At 36.6% G+C, this 25,187-nt stretch overlaps 2 protein-coding genes across 14 annotated transcripts in view; one reads left to right on the top strand and one right to left on the bottom strand.

Moving 5' to 3' along the window:
• Positions 1-11,286, top strand: part of grik1a (glutamate receptor, ionotropic, kainate 1a) — a 76,136-nt gene extending 64,850 nt beyond the window's left edge. For 5 of the 8 annotated variants that reach the window (XM_048175904.1, XM_048175895.1, XM_048175867.1 and 2 more), the window contains 4 exons: positions 1,090-1,307; positions 3,985-4,210; positions 5,412-5,662; positions 10,797-11,286. In XM_048175904.1, the coding sequence (XP_048031861.1) occupies positions 1,090-1,307; positions 3,985-4,210; positions 5,412-5,662; positions 10,797-10,949 (848 nt within the window). In that variant the 3' untranslated portion in view covers positions 10,950-11,286. Of the gene's footprint in view, positions 1-1,089; positions 1,308-3,984; positions 4,211-5,411; positions 5,663-6,639; positions 6,793-10,796 lie in introns of all 8 variants that reach the window. The other 3 variants (XM_048175856.1, XM_048175847.1, XM_048175886.1) reach the window with 3 other exon arrangements.
• The window catches only part of bach1b (BTB and CNC homology 1, basic leucine zipper transcription factor 1 b), a 74,379-nt gene that overhangs the window by 44,795 nt on the left and 4,397 nt on the right, over positions 1-25,187 (bottom strand). For 2 of the 6 annotated variants that reach the window (XM_048175953.1, XM_048175933.1), the window contains exons 4-6: positions 24,690-24,896; positions 20,609-20,999; positions 17,493-17,625 (exon numbers count right to left, since the gene is read on the bottom strand). In XM_048175953.1, coding sequence (XP_048031910.1) covers positions 17,579-17,625; positions 20,609-20,999; positions 24,690-24,896 — 645 coding nt within the window. In that variant the 3' untranslated portion in view covers positions 17,493-17,578. Of the gene's footprint in view, positions 1-5,336; positions 6,973-8,577; positions 8,745-17,492; positions 17,626-19,879; positions 21,000-24,689; positions 24,897-25,187 lie in introns of those variants that run through there. The other 4 variants (XM_048175917.1, XM_048175925.1, XM_048175942.1 and 1 more) reach the window with 3 other exon arrangements.

Below are 25,187 nucleotides of genomic sequence, written 5' to 3'. Positions count from 1 at the left end.
CTTAATGACAATTAATGTAACATAATTGAAGAAATGAGTTTGATCAAAGGAAATATCAGAAGGTCAAGTCATGACTGGACGAAGGAGGAGCTGGGGATGGAGGAGGGTAATTAGCTCCTGAGCAATGCTATAAAGCTGCTGATAATACTGAATGGACCATATATATACAAATGTGGTGATAGGCGTTGTATTCCTATAGGTCAATGTGAATCAGCTGAGTGTCAGCTGATGTGAGCTTGACTAACGTGACCTGCCAGAACTAATGCTATACACTTGATTAACCTCAAAACAAACAAAAAAAAGATGCAAAAGCTCATATCAGTGAGGCCTATGATTAATCAGTTCCAAAAAAAAAAAAAAAAAAATACAAAACCTGCCCTAACTGTAAGAAAACAAGTTGATAAAATGATTGAATACAATATTAAGCAATAACAAGTGATTTCTAAGCAATTTTTTGTTGGCCGGTCTATTTTGACCAGGAACACCACAGGTGTAACAAGGTTGAGAAAAAAAATGCAAAAAATAGTAAATTTTTTGGGGGAAGTTGGTATACCCTGTGTGCACAAAGTCAACAAGTTTTAGACCAACGTTATAACATTAACTAGCATTTTCTGGGAAAAGACAATCCTCTCTGGAATGTAAGGGTTAAGAATGTTTTGTTAATCCTGGCCCTGGTTTCACATTTCATGTTGTTGTTTGCACTTCGGACTCCAAAAACTAACGGATTTGGGCCAAATACACCAAAAATGGGGCGGAAGGGGGTTTGCTGTCTGTGTGAACAAAGATAATAATTTATAGTGGATATATGAATCAGTTCCTAGCAGAGTAACAACAGGTGTCAAATGTGTACATCACATTTGAACAGTATATTTATTGTTATTTAATTGAAAACCAACCAATTTTTTTTTTTTTTTTTTGTTGTTGTTGTTGTTGTTAAATGTCATTTGCTTGTAAAGCTGTCTTTGCCTAAATGTCACTTGGTTATGTATTTTGTTATCTATTGCAATGACATTCAAACATTTTCAGCATGGATTAAGTGTCCAAGTACGTCTTGGTGCCAGTGTTTTGCTAAGCTTTTGTTTATTTCAGGATCTGAGCTGATGCCTAAAGCTCTGTCCACCAGAATCGTGGGAGGGATTTGGTGGTTCTTCACTTTAATCATCATATCTTCCTACACGGCCAACCTGGCTGCTTTCCTCACAGTAGAGAGAATGGACTCCCCAATCGATTCAGCTGATGATTTAGCCAAGCAGACTAGAATTGAATATGGTGCAGTGAGAGACGGCTCTACAATGACTTTCTTTAAGGTAACATGTTCTCATCTTACATGCAGGATCGATGTGCCTTAACACACTGTTCACATAAAAGCTACTGAAATAGAGAAGGAACAGCCAGCTACAATCCAAACACTTTTAAAGCAAATTATCAATTTTACAAGAGGCCACCTGCACAGAAGGAGCTGGAGCTTTTAGCAGTAAGTTTATTGTATTTCTGCTAGGAAGTAAAAAAAAGTAGATCAATCTTGTGCGTTTGTCTCATGATAAGATACAAACTAATAAAGCGGATGCAGAGTCACACACAGATGAGTTTTGAATTTTGTGAAAATATCACATTCAATAAATGTCCCCTCATACTGAGAGGGGAATTTCACAAATAAATTGCACTAGGTAGTTGTGCAGTTTATTTGCACGTGAAGTCTGCATTGTTTTAGCGCCATATTTACTAAAGAAATGATGCTAATGAGGTAGCGATGCAAACACAGTGTAAAAAAATGTGCTAGATGGAATTCTGTTTTCAGTCTTTCTGATTTAGTGTTTTGTCCAAAAAAAAGGAGTACATATTGTGTATGTATTTACACTATACCGTTCAAAAGGATGCATTTATTTGATTAAAAATACAGTGAAAACAGTAATATTGTGATGGAAAAACTATTAGGGACGCTCCGATCAGTCAGCTGCAGATCAGTATCGGCTGATAAGTAACACATTCTATGAATCAATCGTTAGTTACTAAATTTGGCCAATCTCACAAACCGATCACAATTTGATGACGTAAAAAGTCATTGCTGACATGCATGTAAACAGTATATAACAGGCTTTTGCACCAACTTTCTGCTTTGTAAGTTTTGGGCATTCATTTTTTGTCCATCTCCGATCCTGAAAAGTCTGTTTTTCAGAGATGGACTAAAAATGAATGCCCAAAACTTACTTCCAGATTCTGGAAGATAAATTCCTCAAACAGTGGTATAAGAGGATGTTAACATATGTCTTTTCTTCTCCACCTGTTTTGTCTGCCAAAATATTAAAGATGGCTGCGTGCTTGTTTCTCTGGCACACAAGGTCTATGGGACTTCTAGGAAACGGTCACGTCACAATCATGACTCGGTGTTTTATGTTACATTTAATTTTGTTAATTAACATTTATTGCATTTTTTTTAATATCATGTGTGCACCATGATGGTACCTTCTATAGTATATAACTTATCAGCTTGTGGAAAAGCCGTTTGTGATTAGCTTTGATTCATCATGTGACTTTCTCATCACCATTTGTTATTGGTGGTTGTCAGAGTATTACAAAGGTACAAAACAGATGTTAGTACTTCATTAGGTTGGCAAATTAACATAAAAACAGTTAATGAAATAGTTTTTTTTTTTTACTGTAAAAACTAAAATGTAACTACAATTTCTGGCAACACTGCTGAAAGATCACCACTCATTACTTGTTACTTATTCTATGTAATTCTAAATATTTTATGCTTTGTGGTGTTTACACATGTAAGTAGTTCTTATGTTCAGTAAAACACTGGAGAGGTTTTTGGCCTTTTGTTAAAAAAGCTACCATCGATTCAAATGCCATAACTTTTGATTGCTTTGAGATATAATCATTAAAAATGCCTTCAGGGTGTAAGGGGTTAACATTGACAGTCAACAGAGAGCTTACATATCACTTATATAAAGCCCAAATGATCGGGATTGATAGCGGCCGATCATGATGGCCAGAAATCAGTAGTCGTATTGGCTGCAAAAATCCTGATCGGAGCATCCCTAGAAACTATGATATATTTTTTAATGTAACAGAATGTACAGTATACAATTGGATATTCATTTTAAGATTTGCTAAATATTACATTTAACAGTGTTATTAAATTATTCGTGTTTTAAAAATGAACTTCACTTAAGCTTTAGATAACAGCAGATGTAAGATAAAGTATTAAATAAGGGAAATGAGCATGTACAATCGAATATAATAAATTCAAAGAAATAATATATTATCTAAGTTAAATATTGGATGCAGGTTTTTGCACTAAAATACTATACGTGCAGTATAACCAATAAATGAGTCTTTTCAGTCATTTATTCAGTGGTGACAAAGGTCTGATTCTTTTCATTTTATAGGAAGACATGACAGAGTCCTTGCTAATACCTCAAGCGTACACTTTCGCAAATCCGCCTGAATCCTCCTGAACTCTTATTTACCTCCACCAATCCAGCCATCTAAAATTCCAGTAATTCCAATAATCCAGTGATCTATCTTATGAGTAGGAGCCACACATATGCACCATTCATCATTTAGAGAGAGAGAGAAAGACAAACAAGTGACACAAATAAAGCACAGAAGAGGCCGGTGAGGGCTTTATCCACCGAGATTTTAGAGTATGATTACATCCGTGTGTATCTGGAAAAATACAGGCCTGTGGAGAACCAAGACTAATCGAATCAGCTGTTGAGAGATTTAGCACACAGCTGCCCCATTTCCCCCTGCTGTCCTCTGACACACTCAGACACAAAATTGTCCCCTTTTGACTCAGCCTAATGAGAGATCAGGGTGAACTTATCAGACTTGAAAAGCCTATACTAGTAGCTGATGAAAGAAAAAGATCTGAAGACAAGAACGAAAAGAAATATCGATCCAGGTGTCTTTAATGTGTCTTTAGTGCTTTTTGAAGACTGAATCAACTCTTTGAAAGTCTTTATTTGCTCTCAGAAATCAAAAATCTCAACGTACGAGAAGATGTGGGCGTTCATGAGCAGCAGGAAGAACACAGCCCTGGTGAAGAACAACAAGGAAGGGATTACAAGAGTCCTGACCACCGACTATGCCCTCCTCATGGAGTCCACCAGCATAGAGTACATCACCCAGAGAAACTGCAACCTCACCCAGGTTGGAGGCCTGATCGACTCTAAGGGCTATGGAGTTGGCACGCCAATAGGTAATGGTGCCCCACATATCGCCTGACAGGCTGTTAAGCCCCCTAACCATGAACTTACTAGCCTCAGGCAATAAACGTGGCATTTTTTTCAATATGTACTGTTGGGAATTTGCTATAAAAGAAAAGACACTTCACAACCAGTTGAGTTTGAGTTGCTTTGAGTTGATTTAGTTCTGGCCTGCTCATTTGCTGCTTTCCATTCAAAGTCGAATGTTGGATGTCTCCGATACGTGTGGGGAAATATTATTTATTAATTATTGCAGATTTGCGTTGACTTTTTTCATTTCTCATGCATTTTGAAATATGTTGAATGTTGTTTAAAAAAATATGAATTTAAATATATTAATTTTGTTATATTTATAAAATATATTTTTTTCTATATACTATATTTCTATAAAGATTTATTAATTATATTGCATATAGAATTTCAATTTCATATAGAATACATAAAATAAATAAATATATTATATATAAAATTTATAAAAAAAATATTTGTTAATTATATTTATATTAATTTAATTTAGGAAATTATGTATATAGATATTATTATTGCAGAATATATTGTATTGTATACAGAAATTTCTATATAAAATATCATTTGGAACTTTTATTGCATTACTTGCTTTAAAATAGGTATGCACTAACAATGATAAGCTGATTGTTATTAGAATTTTATGATATTATTAAAATAGTAATAAAAATGTTTAAAGTTAATTCAGGGATCAAAATAATATACAGTATAAAAAACTGGATATTCATTCTGAGAATTGCTAAAGATTACATTTAACAGTGTTATTAAATATTCATGTTTAAATTTAATAAGTACCACTAAAGGTAACACTTTATTTTGCAGTGACATGTACTTACTATAGTTTATTACTATTGTAAATTGTAATACTATAATGCTTACTATAATACATAAGCAAATTATGCATAATTACATTGCAACTATCCCTAAACCAAACCCTAAACTTATAGTACATGTTGTTTATATTACTCAGCATGTAAATGTGTAATTACACTGTAACGACACTTTAATATAAAGTGTAACCTCACGAAATTAAAAAAAAAAAATACTTGTGCATCCCTACCTAAAAATGAATGAAATTGGATGTTTAGCTTCAAGTGCACTTGTGTAGGACTCTCAACTCTCCTGTGTGGTTTCTTTTGGCCACACCTGAACAACTGTGGTTGTTAACAGGCTCACCCTACCGAGACAAGGTGACCATCGCCATCCTGCAGCTTCAGGAAGAGGGAAAGCTGCACATGATGAAGGAAAAATGGTGGCGAGGCAACGGATGCCCTGAGGAGGACAATAAAGAAGCCAGTGCCCTGGGTGTGGAGAACATAGGTGGCATCTTCATCGTGCTGGCTGCCGGTCTCGTTCTGTCCGTGTTTGTGGCCATCGGAGAGTTCATCTACAAGTCGCGCAAAAACAGCGATATTGAAGAGGTGAGTGGGAGGCTGGTAGAACGGCCCCACGGGGTCTGAATCTTACAGGAGCTAATTACAGTACCTCACCGCTGTCACAGCCGAAATGAGCCATGTAAACACAAATGAGACACTTGCGGGATGTTTTTGCAGCAGCCCACTGGTCAGGAACCTGTCGCAGACTTAAAGCACATGCTGTTTATCATGCAGGTGTTCTACTTCTACATTTGTGAGACTATTTTGGTTAGCTTGCTTGTTTTGCATGACATGCATAGTGCTTTGCGAAAGTACCAAAGTGACAAAAACTTACTGTAGTAAAATATCATCCTCTTGTAAATTTTATTACCTGATCTGGATGAAAAAGTGATGTGAAGTGTAAAATGTATTAATGCACAACAGTCATTAAATATGTCTGTAATGCATTGACATTTTAATTGTTTAATTTGATCTATAGATAAAATCCAGATGGGATGCACTCTGTCTTTAAATAGCAGCATTTAATTATCATTGAAATTCGACAAGTATGAAATATCATATTTTCAGACTTTAAAAAGAGGGCCATCAGACACCTACAGTAATGTTGTTAATGTAAGCAAAGTTTGGGGAAAGATTATTTATAAATTATTGCAAAGTAAATTGGTTTGGCTTTGGTTTCATTTAGAATATATAAAATATATAAATATATACATATATGTACATATGTACATTCCTCTATAAATACAATAATAGCTGATAAAATTAACAACAAAAGCTCTACTTTAACTCTATTTGTTGCTTAAAGTATTATTTGAGTCTAAGAAGTTAGTATCATACTGATGGTACGGATCCAATGCTAATGTACGTTTGTTAACTGCATGCATATTTTAGCACGATTTTTATTTTTGTTGCATGTGAAGGCTGCTTATATTTTGTTACCATATTGATCATTTGCATGTTACTGATCTTGTCCTGCTTTTTGTCTTTCTGTTCTATTTTTATCATTGATCTGCATGCACAAGGCCTTCTGTTTCTTTTACGGAGTCCAATCCCGGCAGCTGCAAAGAAGCGATTCCATCTCCTCCACTGGCACGTCCTTATCAACAGATTTAGAGAGCGGGCGGCTCCTCGGGGATGACATATGTTCTTCGCGTTAGCCACACACTCTCGTATCTGTAAGGGCTGTGCGTTATTTAAAGAAATATCAACTCTTTTCCCTCATTCGCCCATCTACTGGTTACTTCCAAACCATCTGCCCAAACCCTTGACCTCAATCCAGCACCGATGCGGCTCAGAAATTTAGTACGGTTTTCAAGGAGATCAAGAACACTTTCATTTCTTGTTGCACACCCTGACTGCGGACAGATAAGAAATGGAGTGCTCTCAGAAACTTTTATATACTGGTAGAAGCCATTTGAGACAAAATTTTAAGTGTGAACTTTCTACATTTGATGTCCTAAATTCTGCCTCTCATGTTCTCAGTGCCTTTTCAAAAGATTAGCCCACACAGTCAGGGTAATGATAATTATAATGAGAGTTATGATAATAATTATGTTAAGCTATAGCCCACTGATTCTTGAGTACAGAGACTAAACAGCCTACAAAACAGAAAAAAGTTTGACTAAAGGAATTATTTTAGGTTACTCTGTAACATTCCAGTGTCCATACAAAATGTGTGCTTGCCATTTACTCATTATTGGTTAAGACTGTCGGATAGAAAATAATGTGAGGAATATTTGTTATAATTATTGGCCAATCTAGCATTCACTTTAGTAAATGAGACTAGATGAGAGATGGTTTCAGCTCCTTCTATTAAAGTCAAACATATATTTCTGTGTCAACAAAATAATCATATTTTTATGTAATAAATTAAGTATTTATTTTTCTAGTTTTGCTAGCTGCTAAAGGGACCTGAAAATTAAAATTGAGTCGGCATTTCATGGTCTTTATATGTAATATATTTTAGGAATGCACTGACATTTCGGCTACCGAAAATCTTCAGCCAATACAGCTATTTTTGGTTTTGGGCCAAAATGGTTTTGGAGGGCCGAAATCAGTGAACAAAACAGATGTTTAATTAGCTCTTCTCTGATGGCATGTTTTGGCTGTGTTCAGCATCTATTTCGTGCACACGATGTGGATAAGCTACAACAGATAAACATGTCAGGTGTGTGGACTCTAGCTCTGGATTGACAACATTAATTTCTTGATTTTAATTGGTAATGATATGGTTATTTAAAGTTTTAGCTATTTAAGTGTTTGATTATTAAATAAGTTTGAAAAATTAAGTTTTGGTTTTCGGCATAGTGCATCCTGAATTTTTGTTTTGTGTCCTAATATATTTAACTATAGACATTGTAATAGTATTTTTTAATATAATTATGAAGAATATAAATAATGTATTATTATTAGTAGTATATATTATTATTAATATATCAGTGTGTGTGTGTGCACGTACATATATATATATATATATATATATATATATATATATATATATATATATATATATATATATATATAACATCAATGCATTAATTATATTTTTAAAAATATATATATATACAATTTTTATTATAAATATGTCTATATGAAATATTGAGTCTTATTGCTCTGAAGACAGGTGATTTTTAGGGTAGTAAGTGTAATCATAATGTTGATTATGAAATAATAATGATAATGCAAAAGTACAGAAACTAACAACAGGAAAAGTGTGGGAAAAACATGGAAATGTTTTGTCCTGTCTCAAGAATCAGTGAACTCCACTCATTCACTTCTTTTTTTATATAAACACCTGACACTGAGCATACAGTAATGAAACACTGATATCAGGCTCTGGAATGTAATTAACTTTAGCTGTATTTAGAAAAGAAAAAACATCAAGAGATGAGTCTTCATAACGACTTGATTAAATATTGATGCACTCAAAAAGAAAGAACAATTAAAAAGTGTAAGATTACCGTGTCTGAAATTAGCCCACAGGATAACCATAATCAGCCGGGAGCTAATTCACCGCTCACACTGATGTGGCTTTATCCGCCGCCCACATCCCCAGCGGCATTTCTAGAGCTGTGGCCTTCATGCCTTGAGCATCTCATGACAGACAAGACCAGGACGTGCAGAATCACTTGTAAACAAAGAAATCTGCATTATCACAATGGAAAACAGGCTACACAACCCAGTCATGTCTATTGTGTGTCCTTGCAATACAAACCAGATCTTTCTTCCAAAAAGGCAGCAGCTGATGTCAAACTCATGAGAGTTTCAATGCATGAAAGTCACCATGAAGCCCCGACCCTATTCTCCACATACTTTCCTGTTGTTTCTACACTATCCTTATGATTAAAGGCCCCGATATACTTAAAGCAAAATTGAAGAACAAACTGGTGTGATGTCATTTCGAACAAAATCTGGCTAAAACGAAGTTTGTTTGAAGTTCGTTACTGGAGTTTGAAACAGCTTGCCAAGCGAACATTCACTCCAGCTGGTAGACACCTTCATACCACCATCGGTCTGTGGTGATTAGCCAACAAATAGGTTGACATGGAAATCTTCTTCAGCTCATTTCTTTTGTTCAGTCTGTCAAAGTCAGATGGGAGTAAAAACATGAACACACGGAGAGCTGGTTTTATAGTAGAAACTGAAGTTGTAATTCTAATCCTAAGAGACACTGATTTTAATGTTTAAAGGAATAGTTCACCCAAAAATTAAAATTATCCCATAATTAACTCACCCTCAAGCCATCCCAGGTGTATATGACTTTCTTCTTTCAGCCAAACACAATCAGAGTTATATTAAAAAATATCCTGGCTCTTCCCAGCTTTGGAATGGCATTGAATAGTGTCTAAGTTTTTAACCCCTTAGCATCCCTATAAAATTTGCCTGAAATGCCTAAAAAAGGCATACCCAAATTAAATTGCATGCTGTTCTTGAACCATTTGGAGTATATGCATGGTTTTGGTCTCAATGTGTACTGCAGGCAGTACAATGGAACGCTAAGAGGTTAAAGCTCCAAAAAAGCACATTCATCCATCATAAAAGTAATCCATGTGGGTTAATAAATGCCTTCTGGAGAGAAGTGATGGGTTTTTGTAAGAAAAATATCCATATTTAAAACTTTATAAACTATAATTGATGGCATCCGACAACAGCCATACGCGCGTTCACGAGAGAGTCGAGTTCTGGCGGAAGGGTGACCTCTGACCCAACATGTGATGTAGGCGTAGCGTAAGCTTAGGTGAGAATTGATGAGCGCGCAGAGGATAGAGCAAAAGAAACCACCGGTCACAAATTAGAAGACTAAAAGGAGAAGTTTTAAAGAAAAATGACAGGATTTCAATATAAGACAAGAGGAGCTATGTCATATGTCGGGTCAGAGGTCACCCTTCCGCCAGAACTCGACTCTCTCATGAACACACGTACAGGCATTGCCAAAAAACAATGATTATAGTTTCTAAAGTTTTAAATATGGATATTTTTCTTTGCTTCAGAAGGCATTTATTAACCCACTGAAATTGTACGGATTACTTTTATGATGGATGGATGTGCTTTTTGGAGCTTAAAAAACTCGGGCACTATTCAATGCCATTACAAAGCTGGGAAGAGCCAGGATATTATTTAATATAACTCCGATTGTGTTCAGCTGAAAAAATAAAGTCATATACACCTAGGATGACTTGAGGGTGAGTAAATTATGAGAACTATTCCTTTAATACTGTAAATCTGCTAGTTTCAAAGCAATCTATTGTATAAAGGGCTGTCGACATCGCTGTTATCAGATGCTTTCTTAACTGCTGTTTTCTCACCACTGTCATTTTTGTTGTTGTTTATTTCATTATTGAGCGGAAAGCTCGCAGCACATATTTACATATTTATTTACATATTCATCTAAAGCCGCTCTCAGCAGTGTGGGCGTCGTCGGATGTTTGCTAACAGTATACTGCTGAAAAGATAATTAAAACTTATTTTTACCCCTAAGTGAAGAAGGAAAAAGAACTTGGCTGTGAGTATATCGGTGGCCTTAAAGGTGGAAAAGACAGCTGTTTGCTGTGAAAAATCCATTTGAAGAGCTGAACTGGACACTGTGAGGTTGTGTGTATGTGCGTGTATGTAAGTGTGCCGGTGCGCATGCATGTGTGTGTAGAGACTCACGCAAGCCCTCGTGTTCTTTTTTTGACAGTGTGTCTCTTTCAGTGCTGTGATGGAAGACCTGGGCATGTCCCTCAGGTGCCACAAGGCGTTGAGGAAGAGAGGCAGACACAGAGGAAGAGCAGGCCTGTCTGGAGTCTTATGTAACCCCAAACGCATCTCAAGGAAAGAGACAATGGCCTAGATCCACCTCGAACAGTCGCGCAGGGAGCAACTCTGCTTTTGACATACCTGCCGGTGAAATGAATCTCTGAGGCTGTTCGTTTTTTTCATTGAATTTTGTTTATGTGCTTTTTATTCATGAATTTGCCAGTTTTTATATGAGTACTATGTGGATTGTGTTGGTTTTGTGTCAACTACAGATCTTGGTAATATCTCGAGTTGATTGAATAGAAAATGAAAGGAATAATTTATTTTGAGATATTTATTAACATACAAGCAAATTGCATAAACGGTAGCATTTTCTTGTGCTGTCCTTGATTTAATAAATAAAAGTGTACATTTTACACAAACTTGAAGAATTTATCTTCTAGCGGTTCTTTAATCAGTGACGCAGGTTCTAGTAATTGCAACATTATATAACAAGACGCTTCTAATGCGTGACGTTCCAAAGGGAATGTAAGGCATGAATGTTTCTCCATTACTTTGTTCCCATTTTGACCCTAACAATTCAAGACGTTCTGCCTGCTACACACAAACCACAAGCCTCGAGGGACTGACCGAAGTATTCTCTCTCAAACTGAGGCACAATCAAATCGAGTTCAAAGGTCAGCCTCTGCTTCAAGAGCTACCTGCTCCATGACCGAGACAAATTACAATCTCGAGATTAAACGCCTTTTCTTCAAAAATACATCAGACGTGTCTTAATGCATATCAGAAAATGTACCAAAAGATAAGATGCAGGCGATCTTCTTAATTAGATTTTTGTGCTACGGATGAATTTTCTCAAAACAAAGTGTGCCCGAAAGTATATATGGACATCTGCACATGCTGGTGTCCCTTTCAAACCTATGTAAATCAGGTTATACATATGTAGGTCAGCCGTGTCCAGACCAAAAAGACAATGCAATTTCCAGCTCAGTTTTGGCCTTGGGGAAATTTAGACATGAAAGATGTTTTGTGGTGTTTGTGAGTCGGTACATATGAGGGGAAGCTTGTGGGCTATTGGCAAACGTATAGAAATGATTCAGAGAGACCGAGGGCCATTCACACTTAAGAAGATAAGGACTGCTCAGAGCTATTTGGGCCTGGCAGTTGGTTTCAAAGGCCTCAAACTTCACTGAACACATGTGAGGGCCATTAAAAATGACTTTTGTGGAGTCCTTGCTTTAAAAGCTGGAGCTATTATCATGTAGAAGTGTGGTCAAATGCTTATTTCAATTTTGTTTTATTTAAATTATTTTATCAACAACAATTTCAGTAAAATGTCTATCTATCTATCTATCTATCTATCTATCTATCTATCTATCTATCTATCTATCTATCTATCTATCTATCTATCTATCTATCTATCTATCTATCTAATTCAACTTTTTCATATACAGTGGTGTGAAAAAGTGTTTGCCCCTTCCTGATTTTTTATTTTTTTGCATGTTTGTCACACTTTAATGTTTCAGATCTTCAAACAAATTTAAATATCAATCAAAGATAACACAGGTAAACACAACGTGCAGTTTTTAAATTAAGGTTTTTATTATGAAGGGGAAAAAAATCAAACCCACATGGCCCATTGTGAAAAAGTGCTTATCCCCCACCCCACCCCCCTGTTAAAACATAACTGTGGTTTATTACACCTGCGTTCAGTTTCTCTAGCTACACCCAGGCCTGATTACTGCCACACCTGTTTGCAGTCAAGAAATCACTTAAATAGGACCTGCCTGACAAAGTGAAGTAGACCAAAAGATCCTCAAAAGCTACACATCACGTTGAGATCCAAAGAAATTCAGGAACAAATGAGAAAGAAAGTAACTGAGATCTATCAGTCTGGAAAAGGTTATAAAGCCATTTCTAAAAGACTCCAGCAAACCACAGTGTGAGCCATTATCCACAAATGACAAAAACATGGAACAGTGGTGAACCTTCCCAGGAGTGGCCAGCCAACCAAAATTACCCCAAGAGCGCAGCGACGACTCATCCAAGAGGTCACAAAAGACCCTACAACAAAATCCAAAGAACTGCAGGCCTCACTTGCCTCAGTTAAGGTCAGTGTTCATGACTCCAACAATAAGAAAGAGGCTGGGCAAAAATGGCCTGCATGGCAGAGTTCCAAGACGAAAACCGCTGCTGAGCAAAAAGAACATAAAGGCTTGTCTCAGTTTTGCCAGAAAACATCTTTATGATCCCCAAGACTTTTGGGAAAATACTCTGTGGACTGACGGGACAAAAGTTGAACTTTTTGGAAGGTGTGTGTGCCATTAAATCTGGTGTAAAAGTAACACAGCATTTCAGAAAAAGAACATCCAACAGTAAAATATGGTGGTGGTAGTGTGATGTTCTGGGGCTGTTTTGCTGCTTCAGGACCTGGAAGACATGCTGTAATAAATGGAACCATGAATTCTGCTGTCTACCAAAAAATCCTGAAAGGACAATGTCCGGCCATCTGTTTGTGACCTCAAGCTGAAGCGAACTTGGGTTTGCAGCAGGACAATGATCCAAAACACACCAGAAAATGAAGACTTTGGAGTGGCCTAGTCAAAGTCCTGACCTCAGTCCTATTGAGATGCTGTGGCATGACCTTAAAAAGGCGGTTCATGCTCGAAAACCCTTCAATGTGGCTGAATTACAATAATTCTGCAAAGATGAGTGGGAAAAAATTCCTCCACAGCACTGTAACAGACTCATTGCAAGTTATCGGAAGGGGGCAAACACTTATTCACACCACTGTACATATATATATATTAAAATATAACAGTTATTTTAAATTGTAATAATGTTTCACAATATTCCTTTTACAGTATTTTTGATCAAATAAAAGCAGTCTTGATGAGACTTCTTGCAAAATCATTAAAAAATTCACCCTATAAATATATTTTCTAAATGCATTATAGATCTTTGTCAGTCATGTTTGGTTTGTCTTAGTTTTCATGGACTTTTAGTTTTTCATTCATCACGTTCCTTTGTTTGAGTTTCCCGCCACTCATGGACTTTAACACTAATCATCGCAGCTGTTCGTCTTTTAGTTCATCACCATTATGTATTTAAGTTCCTCCTGTTCACTCAGTGTTTGTCTGGTCACCGTTACATTTAGGGTACGTTTACACGACAACGATATGGTTAAATTTGAGAAGTTTTTCCTTTGAGTTTTCCATGTACAGACGACACCATTGTCAAAACGTTCCCCATGTCAAAACGAACATTACTAAAAACGCTGTATTCTGCTGGCAGGCCATTAGATGGCGATGAAACACTATAGACTGAACAATCAAAATGTCATGGCTGGATCTTTGAGTGAATACACCAGACTTCTCTCTGGTGACATATGCAGGACTTCTCTAATCATTTATTCTCCTTAAACCCCATCACTGCAAGCTCACATTAATATGCCTCCACCTAAATAATAAATAAATACAAAAGTAATTAATTTGAATAAATAATACAGCTGATTTTAATAACTCCACTATATGTTAATGTTATGTAAATATTTTCCTCCCCCAAAAATCACATGGTTATGTGTCTGCATGAAGAGAATCACCTTAACCTCATGAAAAATTTGTTTGCTATAGATGTAGATCAAGTATATGATATCACTACAGCGTAACATCTCAGTCATAGCCGAGGGTCAGATTGATGTCCCCCGATAACAGATGCAATCAGTTTTAATAAACAAACCTTGCAGATCTGATCCGAGTGCTACTAAGTGCCTCTGTGATGATTAATAGGAGCATCACATGAGAACAGAGACTATCTGTCTGTCAGAGTATGGTGTCACTTTCACACTAATGACAGATCAGTCTTGTGGTTTATGTTTTTATGTTAATGGATGCCATTTGGGACAACAACAGTGCTTTTATTATTTTAGGCTGTCTTTTTTCTTTGTTTCTGTCGTGAAGCCTGCATTTGAAATCGTATAATCTGACAAACACCTTAAATTCATTTTGAAAGCTTTAGAGAGAGGGGGAAACTTCTGATTCACATTCACCTGTTACTTCACAGACAGGTCTGCTCCGACTCTGTCTGTTAAACAGCTCTGTTGGACCTACGAGATGGTGCATGTCCAAGCAAACACACTGAACATTTCAAGCAAGGTTGAGAGAAAGCAATGGAGAGAGAAAGAAAGAGAAAAAAGACATCAGGTTGTTCCCCAGCGTCGTGCGTAAACTCAGTATGCTGGCTGAACTCTAATTCAAAGCCAAATAATGGGGCACATTCACTAAATCACTGAGTTAGCATTTGGCCTTTGCCTATACTCACACTTGTGGTCTTTGCATTTGACCACTTGTCTATTTCCATGACATATTTCCTGTATATGGCCCAAGTGTGCGTATAATTTTTGATTACCCATTGAGACTCCCAACATAGTGTTGTAAAAATGCAATAGCTTTATTTACACTTTTTTCTAGACATGTTGTGAAAACTGGGCACACAAGTTTCCGAACATAATGAATGATCGGATACACCGAGCCTCAAATACCACTCCAAAACAGTATTAGAAATAGTGTGGATTTAGGCTGCGTCTAAAAGCAGGAAAATGCTGCCTTTGGAAGCTGAATTTCAAGGTAGGAAGGCATCAAGGCACATCCGAATCCAATGTTAGCTTCACTTCCTGTCTCCTGAGATACCTTCATCTGATCGATTTTTTTAAGGCAGCATAGATGTATCCGTTGCTGCCTTTGAAATCCCACAATCCTGTGCATGCAATTTCATGACAGTTAAGCTAAAAAATAATTATGGCATCTGAAAGTTGCGATTCGTGGTTAGTTTGTATGTTTTTGACCAACTTTTTCTACTTTTGGTGTTATTTCATATGGTCACCCTATTGTAGACCATTAAATTGTTACGCTGCCTCAGAAGTCTGTCTGTAATCAGTTTCATGAGGTACCTTTGTGTGCCTGCAAAGTAATTGCCTGACAAGGCAGTGAGGCAACAAGTCAGCTGCCTAAGCTTTCTGACACAACCTTAAGGCTCGTTCACACAGAATGCGTTTTTGCTTTAAAAAACGCAAGACACGGGCAGTGGAATGGGGAAAAAACGCAAGGTCTAGAGACGTTTTTTAAAAGTTGAACTGATTTTGACTTGAGCGTCGCGGATTTAGAATGCTGTGTCATGCGCGACGCGAGCGCAACGGTCATACATGTATGTCTAGTGCGTGTTTACATAGAAAAAAATGCATTTTGTGTGCTTTAAAGTGGCCAATGATTGATTGATTGATTGATTGATTGATTGATCGATTGATTGATTGATCGATCAACTGATTGATTGATCGATTGATCAATTGATCAATTGATTGATCGATAGATTGATTGATCAATTGATTGATCAATTGATCAATTGATTGATCAATTGATTGATTGATCAATTGATTGATTGATTGATTGATTGATTGATTGATTGATTGATTGATTGATTGATTGATTGATTGTATACAAGACCGCTCAATTTTCATTTCATGTTGAATTTATCCAGAGTAGACCAACATAAAACTACTTCTACTACTGCTACTAACCAACATAAACCAACATTTTAAAAAAAATCATAGGATGGTACAAGCAGGGTACCTCAATGACAGATTACTCTAATGATTCAGACAGTAATTTTCATTAAAGTAGCAATGTTAAAGGTTAACACCTGCTGTCTGACATTACGCCAGATGCATGCAGTATGCTGTTGGGTTGTTTTATCTCAGCATGAGATGTCCATTTAAGCCTTTATAATGCACTGTCCCTGTTACCCAGAACTCAGCACACACATACACACCCTAAACCATTTGGCTGTGATAAAGCCATTCTGTCTGTGGGTGTGACAAAGACTTTGAATGAGGGCTGCAGGTGCAGGGTTTCTCTAACGCTCTCAAGAGAACCCTCAAATGCACATTAAGCCATAGATGACATGCAAAAGTCCAAGTTCTCTATTAGAGCTAATGACTGTCCTCTTACGCCAAATAACAGTCACCTTTGTGTGAGAGGCAAGCCTGTACACTGATTAGAAAGCAGTGTTAATAGTGAGGTCTTTGTATTATGGGACGTCAACCACATAGATTCACACTGTGTAGTTGATGGGCAATCTTAATGTCTTTCTTGTAATTAGGTGAGTTGAATCAGAGTGTTTTGTCTTTTTTATCATCATGTACCCTTGTGCTTTCTAAATCTGGATGGCTGGCAGTGTTGCAGTAATTGAGTATGGTGTTCCTTCATGTTCGTTTTGTGTTCTTTTGTCTGCATCACAGTGACCATGGGCTGCTCCATGAGCATATTCAATCTTGGTCCTGTCAGGTTTATCAAGTCTTCAAATACATGAGTCGCAGAAAGATTTTACTTTTTGTCATTTTTTAAAGCTCGATAGCCCCTCGTACCCACCATCATTTGATCTCTTCTTGTGTCTTTTTAATTGAATGTACATGTCAATGTATCTATATTTTTATAAGCATTGTGACATTTATTGTGGAACTTTGTAATATTACGTGTCTTTTTTTTCTTTTTGTTGATATTTAACAAAAGCACACCTTTTCAAGTCACCCAGCCTGTGAGGTCATAAGAGAAAATTCAGAAGTTGTGTATGTTATCTAACTAACCTTTAGATATTCAGCATCCTGGTAAATTATTCCCTCAGTCTTGAACAAGGTGTTTCATAAGATCAGGTTCCTAACGCCCATTTCTGTCAGTGATGCAACATGGGGCGAGTTTGTGTATAGCTGAGGTGATGTTCTGAAAAACATGGAAATTAAGCAAAATTCAAATCAGTGACTCATATACCGAGTGAATATCATCATATCTCTGCACTTGTGTAGTGCATCAGTGATTAAGAGCTTTTATTCCAATCCACACAGATGGCATTATATTACTGTGCTGCTGAATGTGATGATGTTTACTGCCAGCTTAAGGTTTTTTTTTTTTTCCTTTTTTAGTATTTTGATTAATTCTGGGATTCAGTTTAGGCTGCGGTAATACTGTTTTCCCTGTCCCTAATCTGCTAACCTCATAACTCTTAATGAAAACCTCCAAGCCGTTTTTTTGTCTTCTATATTGTAATCTTGAATGAATGAGGTCACATATAATGTGCATGTGACATCCTTCGTATCACCGCTCTTCTTACCTGAAACTCCTCTCAGAACAGAGAGGGACTTCATGCTCCCCATGGCACAATAAAATAAAACTATGGCACCTGGACGTAAAGGAAAGCCACATCCAGAGATCATCCACCAAATCAATTTGTTTCACAGAAGGATGCAACTGCGTCCTTCTCTGAAGACCAAGCTTGTTTCTTTGATGTCTTATCATAAGCTTCATGACTACAACCCTGGCACAAAGCATCTGTTGTCTTTTTGAAACAGACCAACAGCATGAAATTTTGCCCATCACAATTTACTCACCCTCATGTCTTTCCAAACCTCTTTGACTTTTCTTCCAAGATTACAAAAGGAGATTTTTTTTTCTCCGTAATCAATGACTGTTCCTGTCTAATCTAAAGAACTGCCTGGACATTCTGCTAAACATCTTTTGTGTTCCACATCGGAAACTAAGTCAAATGGATGTGGGCTCTTTTTATTTATTTTATTTAATTTTTTGGAAGATGAACTGTCGCTTTAAGAAAGAGACTATTTAAATTCACGTGTCTGACGGCCTCAGAGGGATTTGTGTTTGTATGTTGAATACATACATTTCCAGAATCACACATCCGGTAGCAGAGCTCACCTATTTCACTCAGTTTTTAATCTTTGATTATTAGGATATCATGTTTTAATCAATTATGTTGCTTTTCTCACTATAATGTGACAATTAATATGCTGTTTATTGCACAACTGTGTTTGCATAGCGAGATACCAAAAAAGAATCCGTTTTCTGAAGGTCCTTTGTCATATGAAGATCAATTATATCCGATGGCTGTCTGGGTGCAGAAACTGACGATCATACCAGATTAACCCAAGGGAACAGAACACACAAACATGAACATACTGTTCTGTGGCTGACAGTCGGACAGAATATCCGTCAAAGTGATTGAAATTATGAAAAATGCCTCACAGCCTGTCATTATCCCGCGCCCATTCTTAGTTCTGAGAGAACACAAATTGTTATTTGAAATAATTTCACGAATTTGTCTTCAAGCTGTCCTTGTTTAGACTGGAGCGTGTTTACATATTACAGACGCAACTACAGGTGCTGTAATTATGATAGTTTATCAAGCGTGAAGGGATGCAAATACGAAACTTTGTCTGGGTGGGTGCTGCCATCTGTTGGTAGAAATATATAAACTCGAGGATTTGTCTCAGACAAACCCGTTTGACCTGAAATATTTATTTGGGGTAAAAGTTAATATTTTGATAATTTAACAGCAAATTTGCATGATCACAGTTCTCTGATGTCAGTTAATGGCAATAAAATCTTGAATTTATTTTTATATTAATATTTATTTATATAAAATATTTAATTATTTTTAGTGTTTTTGAAAATTAAAAATGGACTTTTTATTATTTAATAAGTGTTATTTTAGTATTCTATTATAGTATTTGTTAATATTTTGAATTAGTTCTTTTTTATTTTAGTTCTTTTGACATTTTTATTAGTTTTTGTTTCTTAAATATTTCTATTTTAGTCATTTTAGTACTTCGACTAATTTTATTTTAGTAGTTGCAACATTTAAAATATTTTATTTCAGCTTTATTTTAATTAATAAAAATGATTTGTAATATTTTTATTAGTTTTAATTCAATAACAACACTGAATTTAATTATTTAAATTTTTTTTTTTTTTTTTTAATCAACTCACGAACCAGTTTGGTAAACTCTAATGTAGCTCATCCTTTAAAATAAAACATTGTACAATAAACTAATTAGAAGGAAAACAAGTCTATTTCAAATATACACATTTTCATAATTTATTAAGCTTTCAGTTTCTTAAGAGAGAATAATTTGGTCACAAGCATGATGTTAGAGCAGAATAATCAAAATATAATCACATTAAATTTAAACAGAAAAATGATCAGACATTTTATTTAAGGCAACATATACAGTGCAACCGTTTTTTTGCTTACAAATGACCATTGGGTTTTGGAACTGATGGAAAAAAGTTCAATTACACAAAATCAGCATTAGTAAAACTACAGTATGTGCAGTTCTGAACACCTGAGAGTCTGATCCCAGATTCACTGGTCTCTTTTCTAAAGTTTCAAGACTTCAAATGAGTCGCACAGTTTCAGCAAAAACATACTACAGCACAGTATAGTCCGATAGCATAATGTCCCCTGAGAAGAAGAAAAGGTTTTATTGAGCTGCGAGATGAGGTTTGTTGTGTTGTGAGTCCAAAAATGATCCTGGCTGATTGATTCTATAAGGATGTTCAGGGACACGCAAGTTAAAATATATGATATATGATCATTTTGAGTAAAGGAATACTTCGTTGAACACTGACCAATACAAACTGAATGCTAATGCTTAAAGGGTTTGAGTAAAAAAAATATATATATATTTATATATATATACACAACCTACGTACGACCTACAATCAGACGAGGACAGTAGTGATGTCAAGTTTGTTAAATGCACCTTCAGCGAGTCATTTTAAGTTCTAAAAAATCCTTCAGCAATTTTCTGTGGTCCTTCCTTCAACCAACACATCTTATTTTGCTATTTGTCTGTTTCAAGCTTGCTGATAAGAAAATCTGTGCTGAGTTTCACCATTGAACTAGACTCACTTTTCTCAAAAGCCGAGGCGTCAGGTGGACAGGTACGTGACTGAACTTCTACGACCCCAAGAGGTAACAGGTTCTGTGAGCTTGATTGTGCAATGATGTTTTCCACTGAGGATTTAACTGGTGGTTTGGCTCCTGAGCAACAGGTGTGCGTGGAAAGGTCTGAAGACTGGGACAGGTGTGCCTCGGTGCTCTGAGAGTCTGGAGAGGGGCACAGGAAAGCAGACAGCGGACAGTCCGGAGAGGAATATTTGGCCAGCACCTGTAGCTGCTCGGGTTTGAGGGCGGCTTCAGCACAGACCCTCTCGTACAGGCCTGAGTAACTCTGCCAGGCCTTCAGCTTCATCTGATTCAGCTTCATCCTTTCAGCTGTCAGCTTCTCTCGCTCACTCCTCTGCAGAGAACGAAAAATCAAAAGATGTATCCATTAAAAAAGATTTACGTATTTGTGATGCAAATACAATTTCACTGGATTACTGTTTTAACATGAACAAACTAATAAACTTAATGTGATGCATATTTGTCAGTCATTCCTAAATGAAACGGGTTAGATTAATGCACTCAAAAAATTCATAGCATAGTTTCTCATTAACTATTTGCATCTATTTGATTTTATTTAAATAAACATATTTTCATAAAAGCATTTATTCAAATGGCTTACAATCAACATAAATCTGTTCATTTTGAAAACAATTACATTTATTCGGTTAAAAAGTATGAACGTGGAACCCGGCCAAAAACAAAGTCGCTGTTTGGATTTTATTAGGCAAATGCTTAAGACTCTATGACTGGATCATTATTGCTGTTATTATTATGTTTTTAGCATGTTATATGTTTGGGAACAGTTCTTTGAACCCTAATTGATGGAGTGTGTAGCTTTTCATTTCTTAAACAACCATGTAGGAAGACACATCATGGCCATATTCCAAGATGACAAAGCCAAGATTCATCAGGCTCAATTGTGAAAGAATGGTTTGGAGGGAGCATGAGGAATAATTTTCACACATGAATTGGCACCTCTGAGTCCAGACCTTAAAGGGATGGTTCACCCAAAAATGAAAATTATCCCATGATTTACTCACCCTTAAAGGGATAGTTCACCCAAAAATGAAAATTTGATGTTTATCTGCTTACCCCCAGAGCATCCAAGATGTAGGTGACTTTGTTTCTTCAGCTGAACACAAATGCTGATTTTTAACTCCAACCGCTGCCGTCTGTCAGTCTTATAATAAGAGTGGACGGGAACTCGAACGATAAGAGTCTAAAACACTTCCATAGACAAGTCCAAATTAAACCCTGCGGCTCGTGACGACACATTGATGTCCTAAGACACGAAACGATCGGTTTGTGCGAGAAACCGAACAGTATTTATATCATTTTTTACCTCTAATACACCACTATGTCCAACTGCGTCAATGAGACATCAATGTGTCGTCACAAGCCACAGGGTTTAATTTGGACTTGTCTATGGAAGTGTTTTAGACTCTTATCTTTCGAGTTCCCGTCCACTCTTATTATAAACATCAAATTTTCATTTTTGGGTGAACTATCCCTTTAAGCCATCCTAGGTGTATATGACTATCTTCTTTTAGACGAACATAATCAGAGATATATTTAAAAATATCCTTGCTCCTCAAAGCTTTATAATGGTTGTGAATAGGGGTCCAGATTTTGAAGCAAAAAAAAAATGAGTAATCCTCTGAAGCAATGTATGACGCAGGATGTAGGAGTATCGTAAGCTTAGACGCCTCTCATGGTTCAAACAAATAGGGCTGGGCAACAAACTCAAGCTCCTCTTATATCACAATCCTTCAACATTTCGCTTTAAAATTTCTCATTTTAGACTTTAAGACCGTTTTTTGTTTTGCTCTGTCCTCTGTGCTTCCGTGTTCATCATTGCGTCTTGCGTCGGGTCAGAGGTTGCTCTTCTGCCGCTAATCGTCGGCGAAAAGCATGAAAGCTAGATGTTATAGTTAATAAAGTTTTAAATATGAATAGTTTTCTTACAAAAATCCATCGCTTCACTTCAGAGGTCCTTTATTAACCCCACTGGAGCCGTATGGATTACTTTTATTATGGATGGATGCATTTGTTTTTGCTTCAAAGTGTGGCCCCCCATTCACTGCCATTATAAAGCTCGGAAAAACAAGAATATTTTTAAAGGTGCCATCGAATGGAAAATTTAATTTAGCGCGAGGATTTAAAGGGGCCGCACGCTTAATCGGTGCATATTTAATGATGCTTCAAAATAGGCAGTTAAAAAAATTCATTAAAAAAAAATCTATGGGGTATTTTGAGCTGAAACTTCACAGACACATTCAGGGGACACCTTAGACTTATATTACATCTTGTAAAAACTGGTTCTAGGGCACCTTTAAATGTATCTCAGATTGTGTTCGTCTGAAAGAAGAAAGTCATATACACCTAGGATGGCTTGAGGGTGAGTAAATCATGGGATAATTTTCATTTTTGGGTGAACTATCCCTTTAAAGGTGGGGTACGCGATATTTGAAAAATGCTTTAGAAGTTGGTCGGACTGACACAACCAGACACAACAACAAATGTGAAGCCGATCAGCATTAGGGGGCATATGACGGTGGAGGAGAGAGAATGAGCAAGAGGGAGATTTGAAGAAAGACTGTAGAAAGAGAGATGGCTTATAGCAACCCCAATTAAACACACCTGAACCAGCTAATCAAGGTCTAATTAGGCATACTAGAAACTTGCAGGCAGGTGTGTTGAGGCAAGTTGGAGCTAAACTCTGCAGGACAGTGGCCCTCCAGGACCGAGTTTGGACACTCCTGGCTTAGAAAAATTAAAAAAAAGAGAAAAGCACATAAAATATCACTGGAAAATGAAGGGTTATGATCAGGAAAGAGCTTTAGGACTCGCGTTAATATTAGAAAAGCTTTCAAGCGCTGGAGAGAGCAAAGCAGAAAGGCCTGAAAACAGACACGGAGGTTGCTTTGATTCTACTCCATACGCGAGTAACAATGGTTTTGAGTGTCATTGTTTGTCTGGAGTTGCTGTGCTGTTGGCAACTAACAACAAACTCTTGTTTGTATTTACTCTTGTGTGCTGTATGTTCATTTTTTGTGCTTCCTTTTCATTCATTAATTATCTTTGTTTTATTTTTCGTGAAGCATTATTTTGTTGTGCTTCTGCTATGATAAACAGACATCCACTCTTGCATTGCGTGTGTAAGGGATACCAGCTAGTGAGAGTTGTGCAGACTGATGCAGCAGGGCAGTTGATGACATCCTTGTTAGTTCACCTGCCTCGCATTGCCAGTTATTGTGGTTCGGATTGGGTGCTACAGAAGCTTTGGAGGCGGAGCAATGAAGAGAGGGGTGTGTTTGTTTTGGTTGATTTCAAAATATCAAAAATGTTCAGCAACAACTTTGAGAAATAACTTACTGCACCTTTAAATTCAATGAAAGTCTTTGGGATGTGCTGGAGGAGAATTTACAGAGTGCTCACGTCTTGTATTGTCAATACAAGATCTTGACCAAAAATTGATGTGCCTCTTGATGGAAATAACATCACAACATTTATTTCCATTAAGAGGTGCAACAATTTTCAAAAACCTGTCTAGGTCATATTTCACCCAAAAATCAAATAATAACAAATCACGATTTTTCTTAAAGAAAATTATATATATTACATTTAAGCACATTTTTCCCTAAATTATCATTACCATAATAAAAAATGTGAATAAATAAAATACTAATTAAAATATTTATACATTATTTATATATTATTTATACATTATACTTAATTTTATAAAAATCATTTTTATTATAACTAATGAAAAAAATATATTTTTTTCAATTATGGTTATCTTATAAATCATGTTTAAAAAAAATAATTATCCTTAAAATAGTTTTGCATTTTCTTTAATAGCAAAAAAATCCCTAATTTTTCTTTTTTGATTTCGGAGTGAAATGTGATGACATTTTTGTGAAATTCACTGAAAGAGCAGCTGTAGTTCAAAACTTTCATCCTCAATGAGTTATTGGAGTACAGTTATGACCTTTGAGCCTTTAGGGATTACTCAGACTAAAAGGATCTTTCAAATGCTCACCAGTTTCTCAATTTCACACTCCAGGTTTTGTATGCAGTCAAGTTTCCGCTTGCGGCAGCGACGGGCTGCAATACGGTTTTTGCTTCGTCTGCGGATGTCATGCACAACATCGAGCTGCTCCCGTGTCAAGCACTGCTGCTTCAGCATCTGCTGGAAATCGTTCCTGCTCAGAGACACAATCTGATCCACAGAGAGCGGCAGCGCCATCTGGAGTGAAAGAACGCAAATGCTTCACTACTGTTGTCAACATGTCTTTCATCACCTAAACAAATATGTCAGATTCCTCCTGCTTAGTCATGGCAGGAGGTCTGTTCATATTTTAAACACTATAATGTCAACTTTGCTCGATACTAAATGAGTAAAAGATTAATGGGCTTTCATTAAGGTCCTCATGCAGAGGACGTCTGTGGACTTTCGACCTCACTGCGTGTCTTACTAGTCATTATCAGGTGTGCAAAGTAGGTACCTTCCAGCCTGCTCAAAAGGCAATGAACAGTG

This window comes from Megalobrama amblycephala, linkage group LG2 (genome assembly GCF_018812025.1).
Source record: "Megalobrama amblycephala isolate DHTTF-2021 linkage group LG2, ASM1881202v1, whole genome shotgun sequence".
NCBI lineage: Eukaryota > Metazoa > Chordata > Actinopteri > Cypriniformes > Xenocyprididae > Megalobrama > Megalobrama amblycephala.
Note: the sequence above shows the minus strand (reverse complement) of the source record. Positions and strands in the feature narration are given on the sequence as shown.